This window comes from Oncorhynchus masou, chromosome 32, assembly GCF_036934945.1.
Source record: "Oncorhynchus masou masou isolate Uvic2021 chromosome 32, UVic_Omas_1.1, whole genome shotgun sequence".
NCBI classification, from domain to species: Eukaryota; Metazoa; Chordata; class Actinopteri; order Salmoniformes; family Salmonidae; genus Oncorhynchus; species Oncorhynchus masou.
In genome coordinates, this window is record NC_088243.1 from 2,786,061 (window position 1) to 2,812,245 (window position 26,185).

The 26,185-nt window shown below is 40.3% G+C and overlaps 1 protein-coding gene across 6 annotated transcripts in view; it reads left to right on the plus strand.

The window, feature by feature from the left end:
- fgfr3 (fibroblast growth factor receptor 3) overlaps positions 1-26,185 on the plus strand; it is a 302,812-nt gene that overhangs the window by 215,415 nt on the left and 61,212 nt on the right. For 4 of the 6 annotated variants that reach the window (XM_064953089.1, XM_064953091.1, XM_064953093.1 and 1 more), the window contains 3 exons: positions 12,483-12,661; positions 19,760-19,908; positions 24,157-24,278. In XM_064953089.1, coding sequence (XP_064809161.1) covers positions 12,483-12,661; positions 19,760-19,908; positions 24,157-24,278 — 450 coding nt within the window. The remainder of the gene's footprint in view (positions 1-12,482; positions 12,662-19,759; positions 19,909-24,156; positions 24,279-26,185) is intronic. The other 2 variants (XM_064953090.1, XM_064953092.1) reach the window with 1 other exon arrangement.

A 26,185-nucleotide genomic window follows, 5' to 3' on the forward strand; every position in this document is an offset into this window, starting at 1 on the left:
GGGTATTAATCAACACATTTAAACACACTGGTTGTGACTCAACTGAACAAAGACAGTAGGGTATTAATCAACACATTTAATCACACTGGTTGTGACTCAACTGATCAAAGACAGTAGGGTATTAATCAACACATTTAAACACACTGGTTGTGACTCAACTGAACAAAGACAGTAGGGTATTAATCAACACATTTAATCACACTGGTTGTGATTCAACTGAACAAAGACAGTAGGGTATTAATCAACACATTTAAACACATTGGTTGTGATTCAACTGAACAAAGACAGTAGGGTATTAATCAACACATTTAAACACACTGGTTGTGACTCAACTGAACAAAGACAGTAGGGTATTAATCAACACATTTAATCACACTTGTTGTGACTCAACTGAACAAAGACAGTAGGGTATTAATCAACACATTTAAACACACTGGTTGTGACTCAACTGAACAAAGACAGTAGGGTATTAATCAACACATTTAATCACACTGGTTGTGACTCAACTGAACAAAGACAGTAGGGTATTAATCAACACGTTTAAACACACTGGTTGTGACTCAACTGAACAAAGACAGTAGGGTATTAATCAACACATTTAAACACACTGGTTGTGACTCAACTGAACAAAGACAGTAGGGTATTAATCAACACATTTAAACACACTGGTTGTGACTCAACTGAACAAAGAAAGTAGGGTATTAATCAACACATTTAAACACACTGGTTGTGATTCAACTGAACAAAGACAGTAGGGTATTAATCAACACATTTAAACACACTGGTTGTGATTCAACTGAACAAAGACAGTAGGGTATTAATCAACACATTTAAACACACTGGTTGTGATTCAACTGAACAAAGACAGTAGGGTATTAATCAACACATTTAAACACACTGGTTGTGACTCAACTGAACAAAGACAGTAGGGTATTAATCAACACATTTAAACACACTGGTTGTGATTCAACTGAACAAAGACAGTAGGGTATTAATCAACACATTTAAACACACTGGTTGTGACTCAACTGAACAAAGACAGTAGGGTATTAATCAACACATTTAAACACACTGGTTGTGATTCAACTGAACAAAGACAGTAGGGTATTAATCAACACATTTAAACACACTGGTTGTGACTCAACTGAACAAAGACAGTAGGGTATTAATCAACACATTTAAACACACTGGTTGTGATTCAACTGAACAAAGACAGTAGGGTATTAATCAACACATTTAAACACACTGGTTGTGACTCAACTGAACAAAGACAGTAGGGTATTAATCAACACATTTAATCACACTGGTTGTGATTCAACTGAACAAAGACAGTAGGGTATTAATCAACACATTTAAACACACTGGTTGTGATTCAACTGAACAAAGACAGTAGGGTATTAATCAACACATTTAAACACACTGGTTGTGACTCAACTGAACAAAGACAGTAGGGTATTAATCAACACATTTAAACACACTGGTTGTGACTCAACTGAACAAAGACAGTAGGGTATTAATCAACACATTTAAACACACTGGTTGTGACTCAACTGAACAAAGACAGTAGGGTATTAATCAACACATTTAAACACACTGGTTGTGACTCAACTGAACAAAGACAGTAGGGTATTAATCAACACATTTAATCACACTGGTTGTGATTCAACTGAACAAAGACAGTAGGGTATTAATCAACACATTTAAACACACTGGTTGTGATTCAACTGAACAAAGACAGTAGGGTATTAATCAACACATTTAAACACACTGGTTGTGACTCAACTGAACAAAGACAGTAGGGTATTAATCAACACATTTAATCACACTGGTTGTGACTCAACTGAACAAAGACAGTAGGGTATTAATCAACACATTTAAACACACTGGTTGTGACTCAACTGAACAAAGACAGTAGGGTATTAATCAACACATTTAATCACACTGGTTGTGACTCAACTGAACAAAGACAGTAGGGTATTAATCAACACATTTAAACACACTGGTTGTGACTCAACTGAACAAAGACAGTAGGGTATTAATCAACACATTTAAACACACTGGTTGTGACTCAACTGAACAAAGACAGTAGGGTATTAATCAACACATTTAAACACACTGGTTGTGACTCAACTGAACAAAGACAGTAGGGTATTAATCAACACATTTAAACACACTGGTTGTGATTCAACTGAACAAAGACAGTAGGGTATTAATCAACACATTTAAACACACTGGTTGTGATTCAACTGAACAAAGACAGTAGGGTATTAATCAACACATTTAAACACACTGGTTGTGATTCAACTGAACAAAGACAGTAGGGTATTAATCAACACATTTAAACACACTGGTTGTGATTCAACTGAACAAAGACAGTAGGGTATTAATCAACACATTTAAACACACTGGTTGTGACTCAACTGAACAAAGACAGTAGGGTATTAATCAACACATTTAAACACACTGGTTGTGATTCAACTGAACAAAGACAGTAGGGTATTAATCAACACATTTAAACACACTGGTTGTGATTCAACTGAACAAAGACAGTAGGGTATTAATCAACACATTGAAACACACTGGTTGTGATTCAACTGAACAAAGACAGTAGGGTATTAATCAACACATTTAAACACACTGGTTGTGACTCAACTGAACAAAGACAGTAGGGTATTAATCAACACATTTAAACACACTGGTTGTGACTCAACTGAACAAAGACAGTAGGGTATTAATCAACACATTTAAACACACTGGTTGTGATTCAACTGAACAAAGACAGTAGGGTATTAATCAACACATTTAAACACACTGGTTGTGATTCAACTGAACAAAGACAGTAGGGTATTAATCAACACATTTAAACACACTGGTTGTGATTCAACTGAACAAAGACAGTAGGGTATTAATCAACACATATAAACACACTGGTTGTGATTCAACTGAACAAAGACAGTAGGGTATTAATCAACACATTTAAACACACTGGTTGTGACTCAACTGAACAAAGACAGTAGGGTATTAATCAACACATTTAATCACACTGGTTGTGATTCAACTGAACAAAGACAGTAGGGTATTAATCAACACATTTAAACACACTGGTTGTGATTCAACTGAACAAAGACAGTAGGGTATTAATCAACACATTTAAACACACTGGTTGTGACTCAACTGAACAAAGACAGTAGGGTATTAATCAACACATTTAAACACACTGGTTGTGACTCAACTGAACAAAGACAGTAGGGTATTAATCAACACATTTAAACACACTGGTTGTGACTCAACTGAACAAAGACAGTAGGGTATTAATCAACACATTTAAACACACTGGTTGTGACTCAACTGAACAAAGACAGTAATCAACACATTTAATCACACTGGTTGTGATTCAACTGAACATAGACAGTAGGGTATTAATCAACACATTTAAACACACTGGTTGTGATTCAACTGAACAAAGACAGTAGGGTATTAATCAACACATTTAAACACACTGGTTGTGACTCAACTGAACAAAGACAGTAGGGTATTAATCAACACATTTAATCACACTGGTTGTGATTCAACTGACAAAGACAGTAGGGTATTAATCAACACATTTAAACACACTGGTTGTGACTCAACTGAACAAAGACAGTAGGGTATTAATCAACACATTTAATCACACTGGTTGTGACTCAACTGAACAAAGACAGTAGGGTATTAATCAACACATTTAAACACACTGGTTGTGACTCAACTGAACAAAGACAGTAGGGTATTAATCAACACATTTAATCACACTGGTTGTGACTCAACTGAACAAAGACAGTAGGGTATTAATCAACACATTTAAACACACTGGTTGTGACTCAACTGAACAAAGACAGTAGGGTATTAATCAACACATTTAAACACACTGGTTGTGACTCAACTGAACAAAGACAGTAGGGTATTAATCAACACATTTAAACACACTGGTTGTGACTCAACTGAACAAAGACAGTAGGGTATTAATCAACACATTTAAACACACTGGTTGTGATTCAACTGAACAAAGACAGTAGGGTATTAATCAACACATTTAAACACACTGGTTGTGATTCAACTGAACAAAGACAGTAGGGTATTAATCAACACATTTAAACACACTGGTTGTGATTCAACTGAACAAAGACAGTAGGGTATTAATCAACACATTTAAACACACTGGTTGTGATTCAACTGAACAAAGACAGTAGGGTATTAATCAACACATTTAAACACACTGGTTGTGACTCAACTGAACAAAGACAGTAGGGTATTAATCAACACATTTAAACACACTGGTTGTGACTCAACTGAACAAAGACAGTAGGGTATTAATCAACACATTTAATCACACTGGTTGTGATTCAACTGAACAAAGACAGTAGGGTATTAATCAACACATTTAAACACATTGGTTTTGATTCAACTGAACAAAGACAGTAGGGTATTAATCAACACATTTAAACACACTGGTTGTGACTCAACTAAACAAAGACAGTAGGGTATTAATCAACACATTTAATCACACTGGTTGTGACTCAACTGAACAAAGACAGTAGGGTATTAATCAACACATTTAAACACACTGGTTGTGTCTCAACTGAACAAAGACAGTAGGGTATTAATCAACACATTTAAACACACTGGTTGTGACTCAACTGAACAAAGACAGTAGGGTATTAATCAACACATTTAATCACACTGGTTGTGATTCAACTGAACAAAGAGAGTAGGGTATTAATCAACACATTTAAACACACTGGTTGTGATTCAACTGAACAAAGACAGTAGGGTATTAATCAACACATTTAAACACACTGGTTGTGACTCAACTGAACAAAGCCAGTAGGGTATTAATCAACACATTTAATCACACTGGTTGTGATTCAACTGAACAAAGACAGTAGGGTATTAATCAACACATTTAAACACACTGGTTGTGACTCAACTGAACAAAGACAGTAGGGTATTAATCAACACATTTAATCACACTGGTTGTGACTCAACTGAACAAAGACAGTAGGGTATTAATCAACACATTTAAACACACTGGTTGTGACTCAACTGAACAAAGACAGTAGGGTATTAATCAACACATTTAATCACACTGGTTGTGATTCAACTGAACAAAGACAGTAGGGTATTAATCAACACATTTAAACACATTGGTTGTGATTCAACTGAACAAAGACAGTAGGGTATTAATCAACACATTTAAACACACTGGTTGTGACTCAACTGAACAAAGACAGTAGGGTATTAATCAACACATTTAATCACACTTGTTGTGACTCAACTGAACAAAGACAGTAGGGTATTAATCAACACATTTAAACACACTGGTTGTGACTCAACTGAACAAAGACAGTAGGGTATTAATCAACACATTTAATCACACTGGTTGTGACTCAACTGATCAAAGACAGTAGGGTATTAATCAACACATTTAAACACACTGGTTGTGACTCAACTGAACAAAGACAGTAGGGTATTAATCAACACATTTAATCACACTGGTTGTGATTCAACTGAACAAAGACAGTAGGGTATTAATCAACACATTTAAACACATTGGTTGTGATTCAACTGAACAAAGACAGTAGGGTATTAATCAACACATTTAAACACACTGGTTGTGACTCAACTGAACAAAGACAGTAGGGTATTAATCAACACATTTAATCACACTTGTTGTGACTCAACTGAACAAAGACAGTAGGGTATTAATCAACACATTTAAACACACTGGTTGTGACTCAACTGAACAAAGACAGTAGGGTATTAATCAACACATTTAATCACACTGGTTGTGACTCAACTGAACAAAGACAGTAGGGTATTAATCAACACATTTAAACACACTGGTTGTGACTCAACTGAACAAAGACAGTAGGGTATTAATCAACACATTTAAACACACTGGTTGTGACTCAACTGAACAAAGACAGTAGGGTATTAATCAACACATTTAAACACACTGGTTGTGACTCAACTGAACAAAGAAAGTAGGGTATTAATCAACACATTTAAACACACTGGTTGTGATTCAACTGAACAAAGACAGTAGGGTATTAATCAACACATTTAAACACACTGGTTGTGATTCAACTGAACAAAGACAGTAGGGTATTAATCAACACATTTAAACACACTGGTTGTGATTCAACTGAACAAAGACAGTAGGGTATTAATCAACACATTTAAACACACTGGTTGTGACTCAACTGAACAAAGACAGTAGGGTATTAATCAACACATTTAAACACACTGGTTGTGATTCAACTGAACAAAGACAGTAGGGTATTAATCAACACATTTAAACACACTGGTTGTGACTCAACTGAACAAAGACAGTAGGGTATTAATCAACACATTTAAACACACTGGTTGTGATTCAACTGAACAAAGACAGTAGGGTATTAATCAACACATTTAAACACACTGGTTGTGACTCAACTGAACAAAGACAGTAGGGTATTAATCAACACATTTAAACACACTGGTTGTGATTCAACTGAACAAAGACAGTAGGGTATTAATCAACACATTTAAACACACTGGTTGTGACTCAACTGAACAAAGACAGTAGGGTATTAATCAACACATTTAATCACACTGGTTGTGATTCAACTGAACAAAGACAGTAGGGTATTAATCAACACATTTAAACACACTGGTTGTGATTCAACTGAACAAAGACAGTAGGGTATTAATCAACACATTTAAACACACTGGTTGTGACTCAACTGAACAAAGACAGTAGGGTATTAATCAACACATTTAAACACACTGGTTGTGACTCAACTGAACAAAGACAGTAGGGTATTAATCAACACATTTAAACACACTGGTTGTGACTCAACTGAACAAAGACAGTAGGGTATTAATCAACACATTTAAACACACTGGTTGTGACTCAACTGAACAAAGACAGTAGGGTATTAATCAACACATTTAATCACACTGGTTGTGATTCAACTGAACAAAGACAGTAGGGTATTAATCAACACATTTAAACACACTGGTTGTGATTCAACTGAACAAAGACAGTAGGGTATTAATCAACACATTTAAACACACTGGTTGTGACTCAACTGAACAAAGACAGTAGGGTATTAATCAACACATTTAATCACACTGGTTGTGACTCAACTGAACAAAGACAGTAGGGTATTAATCAACACATTTAAACACACTGGTTGTGACTCAACTGAGCAAAGACAGTAGGGTATTAATCAACACATTTAATCACACTGGTTGTGACTCAACTGAACAAAGACAGTAGGGTATTAATCAACACATTTAAACACACTGGTTGTGACTCAACTGAACAAAGACAGTAGGGTATTAATCAACACATTTAAACACACTGGTTGTGACTCAACTGAACAAAGACAGTAGGGTATTAATCAACACATTTAAACACACTGGTTGTGACTCAACTGAACAAAGACAGTAGGGTATTAATCAACACATTTAAACACACTGGTTGTGATTCAACTGAACAAAGACAGTAGGGTATTAATCAACACATTTAAACACACTGGTTGTGATTCAACTGAACAAAGACAGTAGGGTATTAATCAACACATTTAAACACACTGGTTGTGATTCAACTGAACAAAGACAGTAGGGTATTAATCAACACATTTAAACACACTGGTTGTGATTCAACTGAACAAAGACAGTAGGGTATTAATCAACACATTTAAACACACTGGTTGTGACTCAACTGAACAAAGACAGTAGGGTATTAATCAACACATTTAAACACACTGGTTGTGATTCAACTGAACAAAGACAGTAGGGTATTAATCAACACATTTAAACACACTGGTTGTGATTCAACTGAACAAAGACAGTAGGGTATTAATCAACACATTGAAACACACTGGTTGTGATTCAACTGAACAAAGACAGTAGGGTATTAATCAACACATTTAAACACACTGGTTGTGACTCAACTGAACAAAGACAGTAGGGTATTAATCAACACATTTAAACACACTGGTTGTGACTCAACTGAACAAAGACAGTAGGGTATTAATCAACACATTTAAACACACTGGTTGTGATTCAACTGAACAAAGACAGTAGGGTATTAATCAACACATTTAAACACACTGGTTGTGACTCAACTGAACAAAGACAGTAGGGTATTAATCAACACATTTAAACACACTGGTTGTGATTCAACTGAACAAAGACAGTAGGGTATTAATCAACACATTTAAACACACTGGTTGTGACTCAACTGAACAAAGACAGTAGGGTATTAATCAACACATTTAAACACACTGGTTGTGACTCAACTGAACAAAGACAGTAGGGTATTAATCAACACATTTAAACACACTGGTTGTGACTCAACTGAACAAAGACAGTAGGGTATTAATCAACACATTTAAACACACTGGTTGTGACTCAACTGAACAAAGACAGTAATCAACACATTTAATCACACTGGTTGTGATTCAACTGAACATAGACAGTAGGGTATTAATCAACACATTTAAACACACTGGTTGTGATTCAACTGAACAAAGACAGTAGGGTATTAATCAACACATTTAAACACACTGGTTGTGACTCAACTGAACAAAGACAGTAGGGTATTAATCAACACATTTAATCACACTGGTTGTGATTCAACTGAACAAAGACAGTAGGGTATTAATCAACACATTTAAACACACTGGTTGTGACTCAACTGAACAAAGACAGTAGGGTATTAATCAACACATTTAATCACACTGGTTGTGACTCAACTGAACAAAGACAGTAGGGTATTAATCAACACATTTAAACACACTGGTTGTGACTCAACTGAACAAAGACAGTAGGGTATTAATCAACACATTTAATCACACTGGTTGTGACTCAACTGAACAAAGACAGTAGGGTATTAATCAACACATTTAAACACACTGGTTGTGACTCAACTGAACAAAGACAGTAGGGTATTAATCAACACATTTAAACACACTGGTTGTGACTCAACTGAACAAAGACAGTAGGGTATTAATCAACACATTTAAACACACTGGTTGTGACTCAACTGAACAAAGACAGTAGGGTATTAATCAACACATTTAAACACACTGGTTGTGATTCAACTGAACAAAGACAGTAGGGTATTAATCAACACATTTAAACACACTGGTTGTGATTCAACTGAACAAAGACAGTAGGGTATTAATCAACACATTTAAACACACTGGTTGTGATTCAACTGAACAAAGACAGTAGGGTATTAATCAACACATTTAAACACACTGGTTGTGATTCAACTGAACAAAGACAGTAGGGTATTAATCAACACATTTAAACACACTGGTTGTGACTCAACTGAACAAAGACAGTAGGGTATTAATCAACACATTTAAACACACTGGTTGTGATTCAACTGAACAAAGACAGTAGGGTATTAATCAACACATTTAAACACACTGGTTGTGATTCAACTGAACAAAGACAGTAGGGTATTAATCAACACATTGAAACACACTGGTTGTGATTCAACTGAACAAAGACAGTAGGGTATTAATCAACACATTTAAACACACTGGTTGTGACTCAACTGAACAAAGACAGTAGGGTATTAATCAACACATTTAAACACACTGGTTGTGACTCAACTGAACAAAGACAGTAGGGTATTAATCAACACATTTAAACACACTGGTTGTGATTCAACTGAACAAAGACAGTAGGGTATTAATCAACACATTTAAACACACTGGTTGTGATTCAACTGAACAAAGACAGTAGGGTATTAATCAACACATTTAAACACACTGGTTGTGATTCAACTGAACAAAGACAGTAGGGTATTAATCAACACATATAAACACACTGGTTGTGATTCAACTGAACAAAGACAGTAGGGTATTAATCAACACATTTAAACACACTGGTTGTGACTCAACTGAACAAAGACAGTAGGGTATTAATCAACACATTTAATCACACTGGTTGTGATTCAACTGAACAAAGACAGTAGGGTATTAATCAACACATTTAAACACACTGGTTGTGATTCAACTGAACAAAGACAGTAGGGTATTAATCAACACATTTAAACACACTGGTTGTGACTCAACTGAACAAAGACAGTAGGGTATTAATCAACACATTTAAACACACTGGTTGTGACTCAACTGAACAAAGACAGTAGGGTATTAATCAACACATTTAAACACACTGGTTGTGACTCAACTGAACAAAGACAGTAGGGTATTAATCAACACATTTAAACACACTGGTTGTGACTCAACTGAACAAAGACAGTAGGGTATTAATCAACACATTTAATCACACTGGTTGTGATTCAACTGAACAAAGACAGTAGGGTATTAATCAACACATTTAAACACACTGGTTGTGATTCAACTGAACAAAGACAGTAGGGTATTAATCAACACATTTAAACACACTGGTTGTGACTCAACTGAACAAAGACAGTAGGGTATTAATCAACACATTTAATCACACTGGTTGTGACTCAACTGAACAAAGACAGTAGGGTATTAATCAACACATTTAAACACACTGGTTGTGACTCAACTGAACAAAGACAGTAGGGTATTAATCAACACATTTAATCACACTGGTTGTGACTCAACTGAACAAAGACAGTAGGGTATTAATCAACACATTTAAACACACTGGTTGTGACTCAACTGAACAAAGACAGTAGGGTATTAATCAACACATTTAAACACACTGGTTGTGACTCAACTGAACAAAGACAGTAGGGTATTAATCAACACATTTAAACACACTGGTTGTGACTCAACTGAACAAAGACAGTAGGGTATTAATCAACACATTTAAACACACTGGTTGTGATTCAACTGAACAAAGACAGTAGGGTATTAATCAACACATTTAAACACACTGGTTGTGATTCAACTGAACAAAGACAGTAGGGTATTAATCAACACATTTAAACACACTGGTTGTGATTCAACTGAACAAAGACAGTAGGGTATTAATCAACACATTTAAACACACTGGTTGTGATTCAACTGAACAAAGACAGTAGGGTATTAATCAACACATTTAAACACACTGGTTGTGATTCAACTGAACAAAGACAGTAGGGTATTAATCAACACATTTAAACACACTGGTTGTGACTCAACTGAACAAAGACAGTAGGGTATTAATCAACACATTTAAACACACTGGTTGTGACTCAACTGAACAAAGACAGTAGGGTATTAATCAACACATTTAATCACACTGGTTGTGATTCAACTGAACAAAGACAGTAGGGTATTAATCAACACATTTAAACACACTGGTTGTGATTCAACTGAACAAAGACAGTAGGGTATTAATCAACACATTGAAACACACTGGTTGTGATTCAACTGAACAAAGACAGTAGGGTATTAATCAACACATTTAAACACACTGGTTGTGACTCAACTGAACAAAGACAGTAGGGTATTAATCAACACATTGAAACACACTGGTTGTGACTCAACTGAACAAAGACAGTAGGGTATTAATCAACACATTTAATCACACTGGTTGTGATTCAACTGAACAAAGACAGTAGGGTATTAATCAACACATTTAAACACACTGGTTGTGATTCAACTGAACAAAGACAGTAGGGTATTAATCAACACATTTAAACACACTGGTTGTGATTCAACTGAACAAAGACAGTAGGGTATTAATCAACACATTTAAACACACTGGTTGTGACTCAACTGAACAAAGACAGTAGGGTATTAATCAACACATTTAATCACACTGGTTGTGACTCAACTGAACAAAGACAGTAGGGTATTAATCAACACATTTAAACACACTGGTTGTGATTCAACTGAACAAAGACAGTAGGGTATTAATCAACACATTGAAACACACTGGTTGTGATTCAACTGAACAAAGACAGTAGGGTATTAATCAACACATTTAAACACACTGGTTGTGATTCAACTGAACAAAGACAGTAGGGTATTAATCAACACATTTAAACACACTGGTTGTGATTCCTGAGCCTGGGTTCCATTCTTTTCCTGCTTTTTTGCCAAGTTTCCAACTCCTTATCACACATTGTTACGCCAGTCTTGATAAAAAAAATTAAAAAATTATTTTACCTTTATTTAACCAGGCAAGTCAGTTAAGAACAAATTCTTAATTTCAATGACGGCCTGGGAACAGTGGGCTAACTGCCTGTTCATGGGCAGAACGACAGATTTGTACCTTGTCAGCTCGGGGGTTTGAACTCTCAACCTTCTGGTTACTAGTCCAACGCTCAAACCACAAGGCTACACTGCCGCCCCAGATAATGAGGGATAAGCTGTTGAAATGATAGTTCAAGCTGATCTGGGCCCGTCTGCAACGTTTGTAGTGTAGTTGTGGTTGTGACTGTAGTCCAACGTTAACTCTGTAACCTCTAACCCCTGATCTCTAACCCCTGACCTCTAACCCCTGACCTCTCCCAGCGCTGCACGATGGTGACAAGGAGGATGACTATGCTGACATCCTGATCTATGTGACGGGCTGCGTGCTGTTCATCCTGGCCGTCGTCATCATCATCCTCTGTCGTATGAGGATGTCTACCCAGAAGACCCTGCCCTCCCCGCCCATCCAGAAACTCTCCAAGTTCCCCTTAAAGAGACAGGTAACAGAAAGTAGATACAAGATTTCCAACAAACCTGTAAACTGGCCTTTTATAAATTACATTTGCTCACCGCCTGGGTCCTCTCTCCTCTGTCCTCGCTCTCCTCCTTTTGAAAAAGGTCAAAGTTCATCCAGGAGAGCCGGTGAGCAGATTGAACGTGGACGGAAATGCTCTTGCTTGAAATGAGACGGTCCTTCTCTACTCATGAAATGAGACGGTCCTTCTCTACTCATGAAATGAGACGGTCCAACTCTACTCATGAAATGAGACGGTCCTTCTCTACTCATGAAATGAGACGGTCCTTCTCCACTCATGAAATGAGACGGTCCTTCTCCACTCATGAAATGAGACGGTCCTTCTCTACTCATGAAATGAGATGGTCCTTTCTCTGCTCATGAAATGAGACGGTCCTTCTCTACTCATGAAATGAGACGGTCCTTTTCTACTCATGAAATGAGATGGTTCTTCTCTGCTCATGAAAGGAGATGGTTCTTTTCTACTCATGAAATGAGATGGTCCTTCTCTGCTCATGAAATGAGATGGTTCTTCTCTGCTCATGAAATGAGACGGTCCTTATCTACTCATGAAATGAGACGGTTCTTCTCTGCTCATGAAATGAGATGGTCCTTCTCTGCTCATGAAATGAGACGGTCCTTCTCTACTCATGAAATGAGACGGTTCTTCTCTGCTCATGAAATGAGATGGTCCTTTTCTACTCATGAAATGAGATTGTCCTTCTCTACTCATGAAATGAGATGGTCCTTTCTCTGCTCATGAGATGGTCCTTCTCTGCTGATGAAATGAGATGGTCCTTCTCTGCTCATGAAATGAGACGGTCCTTCTCTGCTCATGAAATGAGACGGTCCTTCTCTGCTCATGAAATGAGACGGTCCTTCTCTGCTCATGAAATGAGACGGTCCTTCTCTGCTCATGAAATGAGACGGTCCTTCTCTGCTCATGAAATGAGACGGTCCTTCTCTGCTCATGAAATGAGATGGTTCTTCTCTACTCATGAAATGAGACGGTCCTTCTCTGCTCATGAAATGAGACGGTCCTTCTCCACCCATGTGCCATTTACGGGAGAGGTTCCCAAAATAAATGTGTAAAGTGATCAAACCAAATAAGTTGGATGTGCCAGACATCTACAGATCAAGGCACTGCAACGCAGTGTCGCGGCGTCACTAAAGCCTGGGGTTCGATCCCCGGCTGTATCACAATCGGCCAGGACCAGGAGTCCTATGGGGCGTTGCACAATTGGCCCAGCATCATCCGGGTTAGGGGAAGGTTTGGCCGGTTTAAATGTGGGAATGTTTTTCTCCTCTGACAAAACAAAGCTGATTCAAAAGGGGGTGTGGCAGATTTCACATGAGTATCCTCCAGGGTACACACCAGTATCCTCCATCCTCCTCCTGCCTGGGCGGCAGGTAGCCTAGTGTTTAGAGTGTTGGACTTTTAACCGAAAGGTTGCAAGATCGAAACCCCAAGCTGACAAGGTAAAAACAAGGCAGGTAACCCACTGTTCCTTGGCTGTCATTGTAAATAAGCATTTGTTCTTAACTGACTTGCCTCGTCAAATAAAGGTTCAATAAAAATGAAAATGAATAAATAAACAATTCCCGCCTCTCGTCATGAGCCGTTCGGCCGTTATCGAGAACCACATACCTGATATTTTAAAAGTGTCATTAGCAATTGATTTTTAAGAATATTTCTTGCGCCTACCTAGGTCAAATTCTAAACGTCGGATTAAAACGAGACCACAGCATCCATAAAGGGGTCCTTGGATAAAAAAATGCAAGATTTACTACATTTCAAGGTGCAACAGTTTTTATCAAATGTATAAATTATCACTCTCACATGCTAATTTCTGTCCGTTAAGAACCATCGATGTCCTACCTTTTTGTAGCATTTCTGACAATGCTAACATATTTTTTGCCGAGTTCTAACCGCGGGTCGGTTGCTTGGCAACAGCACAGCTGCCTGCACCATGCTGCCAGTTAGAAGAAGTGTAAACAAACCTAGGCTACTGTAGATAGCTGGCTACATGGTGGTATTCAAGCTGAGGTTAATCTATAAATGCAAACAGAAACTTTAATTAGCTAGGTAGCGAGCTAAATAATGTTAACAAATTAACGTTAGCTTGATTGTACTAAGTCCAGCAGCTAGCCTCTATAGCTAGCTAGCTGAAAGCTACTGTAACTAGCTACCTAATTAACAGGCAATTCATTAAAAGGTAGTTAGCTGTATTTATTTATGGAAGGTTTGTTACACAAATAACTTCAGCCATTAGCTAGCTAGTCACATTTCACTGTTTACAGGACACAGCTCAAACTGCTGAGTAAATGTTATGCTAGCTAACTCAAACAGTGCCCCTGTCTCTGTTGGGCACTGACTGCAGTGTGCAAAAGTATCAGATAAACTCAACAGTGGAACCTTTACAATACACTCCAGTAAACCCCTTCTCCTGCCTTCTTGACATTGTAATCCAACTGTGTGCTGATCAACATTGCCAAACTAACAACTAAGCCACGTGTTGGATATTTGTCGACACCTCTGCCATGAACACCTGTGTGAAGCTAGCCAAATAAAGGATTAGCCACAATAGTGGAATTTGAAGTTTGCCTTCAAAATAAACTTCCCCCATAAAAGGTGATTCAAACTGATACAAATAGTGGAATCATGTTATATTTGGACTACATAATGCTATAAAAGGTTGGGATGTTGAACACCCTTAGTACACTACTGTCTCTATACTACTACCAGACCACTACTCTCTCTATACCACTACCAGACCACTACTGTATCTATACCACTACCAGACAACTACTGTCTCTATACCACTACCAGACAACTACTGTCTCTATACCACTACCAGACAACTACTGTCTCTATATCACTACCACTACCAGACCACTACTGTATCTATACCACTACCAGACCACTACTGTCTCTATACCACTACCAGACCACTACTGTCTCTATACCACTACCAGACCACTACTGTATCTATACCACTACCAGACCACTACTGTCTCTATACCACTACCAGACCACTACTGTATCTATACCACTACCAGACAACTACTGTCTCTATATCACTACCACTACCAGACCACTACTGTATCTATACCACTACCAGACCACTACTGTCTCTATACCACTACCAGACCACTACTGTCTCTATACCACTACCAGACCACTACTGTATCTATACCACTACCAGACCACTACTGTCTCTATACCACTACCAGACCACTACTGTCTCTATACCACTACCAGACCACTACTGTCTCTATACCATTACCACTACCAGACCACTATTGTCTCTATATCACTACCAGACCACTACTGTATCTATACCACTACCAGACCACTACTGTCTCTATACCACTACCAGAGAACTACTGTATCTATACCACTACCAGACCACTACTGTCTCTATACCATTACCACTACCAGACCACTACTGTCTCTATATCACTACCACTACCAGACCACTACTGTATCTATACCACTACCAGACCACTACTGTATCTATACCACTACCAGACAACTACTGTATCTACACCACTACCAGACCACTACTGTCTCCATACCATTACCACTACCAGACAACTACTGTCTCTATACCACTACCAGACCACTACTGTTTCTATACCATTACCAGACCACTACTGTCTCTATACCACTACCAGACAACTACTGTCTCTATATCACTACCACTACCAGACCACTACTGTATCTATACCACTACCAGACCACTACTGTATCTATACCACTACCAGACCACTACTGTCTCTATATCACTACCACTACCAGACCACTACTGTATCTATACCACTACCAGACCACTACTGTATCTATACCACTACCAGACCACTACTGTCTCTATATCACTACCACTACCAGACCACTACTGTATCTATACCACTACCAGACAACTACTGTATCTACACCACTACCAGACCACTACTGTCTCCATACCATTACCACTACCAGACAACTACTGTCTCTATACCACTACCAGACCACTACTGTTTCTATACCATTACCAGACCACTACTGTCTCTATACCACTACCAGACAACTACTGTCTCTATATCACTACCACTACCAGACCACTACTGTATCTATACCACTACCAGACCACTACTGTATCTATACCACTACCAGACCACTACTGTCTCTATATCACTACCACTACCAGACCACTACTGTATCTATACCACTACCAGACCACTACTGTATCTACACCACTACCAGACCACTACTGTCTCTATACCACTACCAGACCACTACTGTCTCTATATCACTACCAGACCACTACTGTCTCTATACCATTACCACTACCAGACCACTACTGTATCTATACCACTACCAGACCACTACTGTCTCTATATCACTACCACTACCAGACCACTACTGTATCTATACCACTACCAGACCACTACTGTATCTATACCACTACCAGACAACTACTGTATCTACACCACTACCAGACCACTACTGTCTCTATACCACTACCAGACCACTACTGTCTCTATATCACTACCAGACCACTACTGTCTCTATACCATTACCACTACCAGACAACTACTGTCTCTATACCACTACCAGACCACCACTGTCTCTATACCACTACCAGACCACTATTGTCTCTATACCACTACCACTACCAGACCACTACTGTCTCCATATCACTACCAGACCACTATTGTCTCTATACCACTACCAGACCACTACTGTTTCTATACCATTACCACTACCAGACCACTACTGTCTCTATATCACTACCACTACCAGACCACTACTGTCTCTATACCACTACCAGACCACTACTGTCTCTATACCACTACCAGACCACTACTGTATCTATACCACTACCAGACAACTACTGTCTCTATACCACTACCAGACAACTACTGTATCTACACCACTACCAGACCACTACTGTCTCTATACCACTACCACTACCAGACCACTACTGTCTCTATACCACTACCAGACCACTACTGTCTCTATACCACTACCACTACCAGACAACTACTGTCTCTATACCACTACTGTCTCTATACCACTACCAGACCACTACTGTATCTATACCACTACCACTACTCCTCTTCAGAGACTGTAACCAGAGACTGTAACCTCTCTCCTCTTCAGAGACTATAACCTCACTCCTCTTCAGAGACTATAACCTCTCTCCTCTTCAGAGTGGTAACCTCTCTCCTCTTCAGAGACTGTAACCTCTCTCCTCTTCAGAGATGATAACCTCTCGCCTCTTCAGAGACTATAACCTCACACCTCTTCAGAGACTATAACCTCTCTCCTCTTCAGAGACTATAACCTCTCTCCTCTTCAGAGACTATAACCTCTCTCCCTTTCAGAGACTGTAACCTTTCTCCTCTTCGGAGACCTTAACCTCTCTCCTCTTCAGAGACTATAACCTCTCTCCTCTTCAGAGACTATAACCTCTCTCCTCTTCAGAGACTATAACCTCTCTCCTCTTCAGAGACTATAACCTCTCTCCTCTTCAGAGACTATAACCTCTCTCCTCTTCAGAGACTGTAACCTCTCTCCTCTTCGGAGACTATAACCTCTCTCCTCTTCAGAGACTGTAACCTCTCTCCTCTTCAGAGACTATAACCTCTCTCCTCTTCAGAGACTATAACCTCTCTCCTCTTCAGAGACTGTAACCTCTCTCCGCTTCAGAGACTATAACCTCTCTCCTCTTCAGAGACTGTACCCTCACTCTCTTCTGAGACTGTAACCTCTCTCCTCTTCAGAGACTATAACCTCTCTACTCTTCAGAGACTTTAACAGTCTGTCTTTTTCACGCAGAGGAGTGAACCATCCAGTTTCACCCTCCCTATTGTAACAGCTCATATCCAGTCCACTCCCTCTCCTCTCCCATCCCTCTCTCCTCTTCAGAGTGGTAACCTCTCTCCTCTTCAGAGACTATAACCTCTCTCCTCTTCAGAGACTATAACCTCTCTCCTCTTCAGAGACTATAACCTCACTCCTCTTCAGAGACTGTAACCTCTCTCCTCTTCAGAGACTGTAACCTCTCTCCTCTTCAGAGACTATAACCTCACTCCTCTTCAGAGACTATAACCTCTCTCCTCTTCAGAGTGGTAACCTCTCTCCTCTTCAGAGACTATAACCTTTCTCCTCTTCAGAGATGATAACCTCTCGCCTCTTCAGAGACTATAACCTCTGTCCTCTTCAGAGACTATAACCTCTCTCCTCTTCAGAGACTATAACCTCACTCCTCTTCAGAGACTATAACCTCTCTCCTCTTCAGAGACTATAACCTCTCTCCTCTTCAGAGACTATAACCTCTCTCCTCTTCAGAGACTATAACCTCTCTCCTCTTCAGAGACGATAACCTCTCTCCTCTTCAGAGACTATAACCTCTCTCCTCTTCAGAGACTATAACCTCTCTCCTCTTCAGAGACTATAACCTCTCTCCTCTTCAGAGACTATAACCTCACTCCTCTTCAGAGACTATAACCTCTCTCCTCTTCAGAGACTATAACCTCACTCCTCTTCAGAGACTATAACCTCTCTCCTCTTCAGAGACTATAACCTCACTCCTCTTCAGAGACTATAACCTCTGTCCTCTTCAGAGACTGTAACCTCTCTCCTCTTCAGAGACTGTTACCTCTCTCCTCTTCAGAGACTATAAACTCTCTCCTCTTCAGAGACTATAACCTCACTCCTCTTCAGAGACTATAACCTCTCTCCTCTTCAGAGACTATAACCTCACTCCTCTTCAGAGACTATAACCTCTCTCCTCTTCAGAGACTATAACCTCACTCCTCTTCAGAGACTATAACCTCTGTCCTCTTCAGAGACTGTAACCTCTCTCCTCTTCAGAGACTGTAACCTCTCTCCTCTTCAGAGACTATAAACTCTCTCCTCTTCAGAGACTGTAACCTCACTCTTCAGAGACTTTAACAGTCTGTCTTTTTCACGCAGAGGAGTGAACCATCCAGTTTCACCCTCCCTATTGTAACAGCTCATATCCAGTCCACTCCCTCTCCTCTCCCATCCCTCTCTCCTCTTCAGAGACTATAACAGTCTGTCTTTATCACCCAGCAGGTTTCCTTGGAGTCTAACTCCTCCATGAACTCCAACACACCATTGGTCAGGATTGCACGTCTGTCATCCAGCGATGGACCAATGCTGTCCAATGTCTTGGAGCTGGAGCTTCCATCAGACCCCAAATGGGAGTTCTCTAGGACCAGGTGAGAGAAAGGGGCGATATCTAGGGGAAACACCTTAACTTAGAGATACCCTTTACCTTAGGCCAGGTGAGACAGAGAGATACCCTTTACCTTAGGCCAGGTGAGACAGAGAGATACCCTTTACCTTAGGCCAGGTGAGACAGAGAGATACTCTTTACCTTAGGCCAGGTGAGACAGAGAGATACCCTTTACCTTAGGCCAGGTGAGACAGAGAGATACCCTTTACCTTTGGTCAGGTGAGACAGAGAGATACCCTTTACCTTTGGTCAGGTGAGACAGAGAGATACTCTTTACCTTTGGTCAGGTGAGACAGAGAGATACCCTTTACCTTAGGCCAGGTGAGACAGATACTCTTTACCTTTGGTCAGGTGAGACAGAGAGATACCCTTTACCTTAGGCCAGGTGAGACAGAGAGATACCCTTTACCTTAGGCCAGGTGAGACAGAGAGATACCCTTTACCTTTGGTCAGGTGAGACAGAGAGATACCCTTTACCTTAGGCCAGGTGAGACAGAGAGATACCCTTTACCTTTGGTCAGGTGAGACAGAGAGATACCCTTTACCTTAGGCCAGGTGAGACAGAGAGATACCCTTTACCTTAGGCCAGGTGAGACAGAGAGATACCCTTTACCTTAGGCCAGGTGAGACAGAGAGATACCCTTTACCTTAGGCCAGGTGAGACAGAGAGATACCCTTTACCTTAGGCCAGGTGAGACAGAGAGATACCCTTTACCTTTGGTCAGGTGAGACAGAGAGATACCCTTTACCTTAGGCCAGGTGAGACAGAGAGATACCCTTTACCTTAGGCCAGGTGAGACAGAGAGATACTCTTTACCTTTGGTCAGGTGAGACAGAGAGATACCCTTTACCTTAGGCCAGGTGAGACACAGAGATACCCTTTACCTTAGGCCAGGTGAGACAGAGAGATACCCTTTACCTTTGGTCAGGTGAGACAGAGAGATACCCTTTACCTTTGGTCAGGTGAGACAGAGAGATACCCTTTACCTTAGGCCAGGTGAGACACAGAGATACCCTTTACCTTTGGTCAGGTGAGACAGAGAGATACCCTTTACCTTAGGCCAGGTGAGACAGAGAGATACCCTTTACCTTTGGTCAGGTGAGACAGAGAGATACCCTTTACCTTTGGTCAGGTGAGACAGAGAGATACCCTTTACCTTTGGTCAGGTGAGACAGAGAGATACCCTTTACCTTAGGCCAGGTGAGACACAGAGATACCCTTTACCTTAGGCCAGGTGAGACAGAGAGATACTCTTTACCTTTGGTCAGGTGAGACAGAGAGATACCCTTTACCTTAGGCCAGGTGAGACAGAGAGATACCCTTTACCTTAGGCCAGGTGAGACAGAGAGATACTCTTTACCTTTGGTCAGGTGAGACAGAGAGATACCCTTTACCTTAGGCCAGGTGAGACAGAGAGATACCCTTTACCTTTGGTCAGGTGAGACAGAGAGATACCCTTTACCTTTGGTCAGGTGAGACAGAGAGATACCCTTTACCTTTGGTCAGGTGAGACAGAGAGATACTCTTTACCTTTGGTCAGGTGAGACAGAGAGATACCCTTTACCTTAGGCCAGGTGAGACAGAGAGATACTCTTTACCTTTGGTCAGGTGAGACAGAGAGATACCCTTTACCTTAGGCCAGGTGAGACAGAGAGATACCCTTTACCTTAGGCCAGGTGAGACAGAGAGATACCCTTTACCTTTGGTCAGGTGAGACAGAGAGATACCCTTTACCTTTGGTCAGGTGAGACAGAGAGATACCCTTTACCTTAGGCCAGGTGAGACAGAGAGATACTCTTTACCTTAGGCCAGGTGAGACAGAGAGATACTCTTTACCTTAGGCCAGGTCGGACATTTACATTTACATTTAAGTCATTTAGCAGACGCTCTTATCCAGAGCGACTTACAAATTGGTGAATTCACCTTCTGACATCCAGTGGAACAGCCACTTTACAATAGTGCATCTAAATCATTAAGGGGGGGGGTGAGAAGGATTACTTATCCTATCCTAGGTATTCCTTGAAGAGGTGGGGTTTCAGGTGTCTCCGGAAGGTGGTGGACAGACTAACTAGTTGTGGTTGTGTTTCAGACTAACTAGTTGCGGTTGTGTTTCAGACTAACTAGTTGTGGTTGTGTTTCAGACTAACTAGTTGCGGTTGTGTTTCAGGCTAACTAGTTGTGGTTGTGATGTCGTTGTGTTTCAGGCTAACTAGTTGTGGTTGTGTTTCAGGCCAACTAGTTGTGGTTGGGTTGTGGTTGTGTTCCAGACTAACTAGTTGCGGTTGTGTTTCAGGCTAACTAGTTGTGGTTGTGTTGTGGTTGTGTTTCAGACTAACTAGTTGTGGTTGTGTTTCAGGCTAACTAGTTGTGGTTGTGATGTGGTTGTGTTTCAGGCTAACTAGTTGTGGTTGTATTTCAGGCCAACTGGTTGTGGTTGTGTTCCAGACCAACTAGTTGTGGTTGTGTTTCAGATTAACTAGTTGTGGTTGTGTTGTGGTTGTGTTTCAGACTAACTAGTTGTGGTTGTGTTTCAGACTAACTAGTTGTGGTTGTGTTTCAGACTAACTAGTTGTGGTTGTGTTTCAGGCTAACGTTGTGGTTGTGTTTCAGACTAACTAGTTGTGGTTGTGTTGTGGTTGTGTTTCAGACTAACTAGTTGTGGTTGTGTTTCAGGCTAAATAGTTGTGGTTGTGATGTGGTTGTGTTTCAGGCTAACTAGTTGTGGTTGTGTTTCAGGCCAACTGGTTGTGGTCGTGTTCCAGACCAACTAGTTGTGGTTGTGTTGTGGTTGTGTTTCAGACTAACTAGTTGTGGTTGTGTTCCAGACCAACTAGTTGTGGTTGTGTTTCAGATTAACTAGCTGTGGTTGTGTTGTGGTTGTGTTTCAGACTAACTAGTTGCGGTTGTGTTTCAGACTAACTAGTTGTGGTTGTGTTGTGGTTGTGTTTCAGACTAACTAGTTGTGGTTGTGTTTCAGGCTAAATAGTTGTGGTTGTGATGTGGTTGTGTTTCAGGCTAACTAGTTGTGGTTGTGTTCCAGACCAACTAGTTGTGGTTGTGTTTCAGATTAACTAGTTGTGGTTGTGTTGTGGTTGTGTTTCAGACTAACTAGTTGCGGTTGTGTTCCGGACCAACTAGTTGTGGTTGTGTTTCAGATTAACTAGTTGTGGTTGTGTTGTGGTTGTGTTTCAGACTAACTAGTTGTGGTTGTGTTTCAGATTAACTAGTTGTTGTTGTGTTGCGGTTGTGTTTCAGACTAACTAGTTGTGGTTGTGATGTGGTTGTGTTCCAGACCAACTAGTTGTGGTTGTGTTGTGGTTGGGTTTCAGGCTAACTAGTTGTGGTTGTGATGTGGTTGTGTTTCGGGCTAACTAGTTGTGGTTGTGTTTCAGACTAACTAGTTGTGGTTGTGATGTGGTTGTGTTTCGGGCTAACTAGTTGTGGTTGTGTTTCAGGCTAACTAGTTGTGGTTGTGTTTCAGACTAACTAGTTGTGGTTGTGTTTCAGACTAACTAGTTGCGGTTGTGTTTCAGACTAACTAGTTGTGGTTGTGTTGTGGTTGGGTTTCAGGCTAACTAGTTGTGGTTGTGATGTGGTTGTGTTTCGGGCTAACTAGTTGTGGTTGTGTTTCAGACTAACTAGTTGTGGTTGTGTTTCAGACTAACTAGTTGCGGTTGTGTTTCAGACTAACTAGTTGTGGTTGTGTTGTGGTTGTGTTTCAGACTAACTAGTTGTGGTTGTGTTTCAGACTAACTAGTTGTGGTTGTGATGTGGTTGTGTTTCGGGCTAACTAGTTGTGGTTGTGTTTCAGACTAACTAGTTGCGGTTGTGTTTCAGACTAACTAGTTGCGGTTGTGTTCCAGACCAACTAGTTGTGGTTGTGTTTCAGATTAACTAGTTGTGGTTGTGTTGTGGTTGGGTTTCAGGCTAACTAGTTGTGGTTGTGATGTGGTTGTGTTTCGGGCTAACTAGTTGTGGCTGTCGTTCAGGCTAACTAGTTGTGGTTGTGTTGTGGTTGGGTTTCAGGCTAACTAGTTGTGGTTGTGTTTCAGGCTAACGTTGTGGTTGTGTCTCAGGCTAACTAGTTGTGGTTGTGTTTCAGACTAACTAGTTGTGGTTGTGTTTCAGACTAACTAGTTGTGGTTGTGTTTCAGGCTAACTAGTTGTGGTTGTGTTTCAGACTAACTAGTTGTGGTTGTGTTTCAGGCTAACGTTGTGGTTGTGTTTCAGGCTAACGTTGGGTAAACCTCTGGGAGAAGGCTGCTTCGGTCAGGTGGTAATGGCGGAGGCCATCGGGATCGACAAGGAGAAACCCAACAAGCCCCTAGACGTCGCTGTGAAGATGCTCAAAGGTTGTTGTTTCAGTTTCAAGTTTTAATGTCATGTGAACAAGTACAGTGAAATATCTTACCAGCTCTAACCCCAACAAGACAGTCATCAATCTCAATTACCACCTCTAACCCCAACAAGACAGTCATCAATCTCAATTACCACCTCTAACCCCAACAAGGCAGTCATCAATATCAATTACCACCTCTAACCCCAACAAGACAGTCATAAATCTCAATTACCACCTCTAACCTCAACAAGACAGTCATCAATCTCAATTACCACCTCTAACCCCAACAAGGCAGTCATCAATATCAATTACCAGCTCTAACCCCAACAAGGCAGTCATCAATCTCAATTACCACCTCTAACCCCAACAAGACAGTCATCGATCTCAATTACCAGCTCTAACCCCAACAAGACAGTCATCAATCTCAATTACCACCTCTAACCCCAACAAGGCAGTCATCAATCTCAATTACCTGCTCTAACCCCAACAACGCAGTCATCAATCTCAATTACCAGCTCAAACCCCAACAACGCAGTCATCAATCTCAATTACCACCTCTAACCCCAACAAGGCAGTCATCAATCTCAATTACCACCTCTAACCCCAACAAGACAGTCATCAATCTCAATTACCACCTCTAACCCCAACAAGGCAGTCATCAATATCAATTACCAGCTCTAACCCCAACAAGGCAGTCATCAATCTCAATTACCACCTCTAACCCCAACAAGACAGTCATCGATCTCAATTACCAGCTCTAACCCCAACAAGACAGTCATCAATCTCAATTACCACCTCTAACCCCAACAAGGCAGTCATCAATCTCAATTACCAGCTCTAACCCCAACAAGGCAGTCATCAATCTCAATTACCAGCTCTAACCCCAACAAGGCAGTCATCAATCTCAATTACCACCTCTAACCCCAACAAGGCAGTCATCAATATCAATTACCAGCTCTAACCCCAACAAGGCAGTCATCAATATCAATTACCAGCTCTAACCCCAACAAGGCAGTCATCATTATCAATTACCAGCTCTAACCCCAACAAGGCAGTCATCATTATCAATTACCAGCTCTAACCCCAACAGGGCAGTCATCAATATCAATTACCAACTCTAACCCCAACAAGGCAGTCATCAATATCAATGGATTACTAAAAATAACACTGTTAAACAGAAACACACAATAAATAAAAATCAGAACACACACACTGATCAAGTGATCAGACTATTTACAGGGTCAGTACCATATTAACAATGTACAGGGATACTGGAGTGATGGAGGTAGATATGTATAGGGGGAAGGAGACTATATACAGGGTCAGTTCCATATTAACAATGTACAGGGATACTGGAGTGATGGAGGTAGATATGTATAGGGGGAAGGAGACTATATACAGGGTCAGTTCCATATTAACAATGTACAGGGATACTGGAGTGATGGAGGTAGATATGTATAGGGGGAAGGGGACAGGGATACTGGAGTGATGGAGGTAGATATGTATAGGGGTAAGGGGACAGGGATACTGGAGTGATGGAGGTAGATATGTATAGGGGGAAGGAGACAGGGATACTGGAGTGATGGAGGTAGATATGTATAGGGGGAAGGAGACAGGGATACTGGAGTGATGGAGGTAGATATGTCAAATAAGTCTGGCTGCACAACCGAATGGCAAAAGTATTGCAAATTGAGATGTCAGACGATATTTCCACTCCTATTTGCTACTTCTTCATTTTAAGCCTACTAGAAAGTGTGTTCCCTCAGGCCTGGAGGGAAGCTAAAGTCATTACATTTACATTACATTTAAGTCATTTAGCAGACGCTCTTATCCATTCCATTCCGCTACCCAAGAATAGTAAAGCCCCCTTTACTGGCTCAAAATAGCTGACCAATCAACCTGTTGCCAACCCTTAGTAAA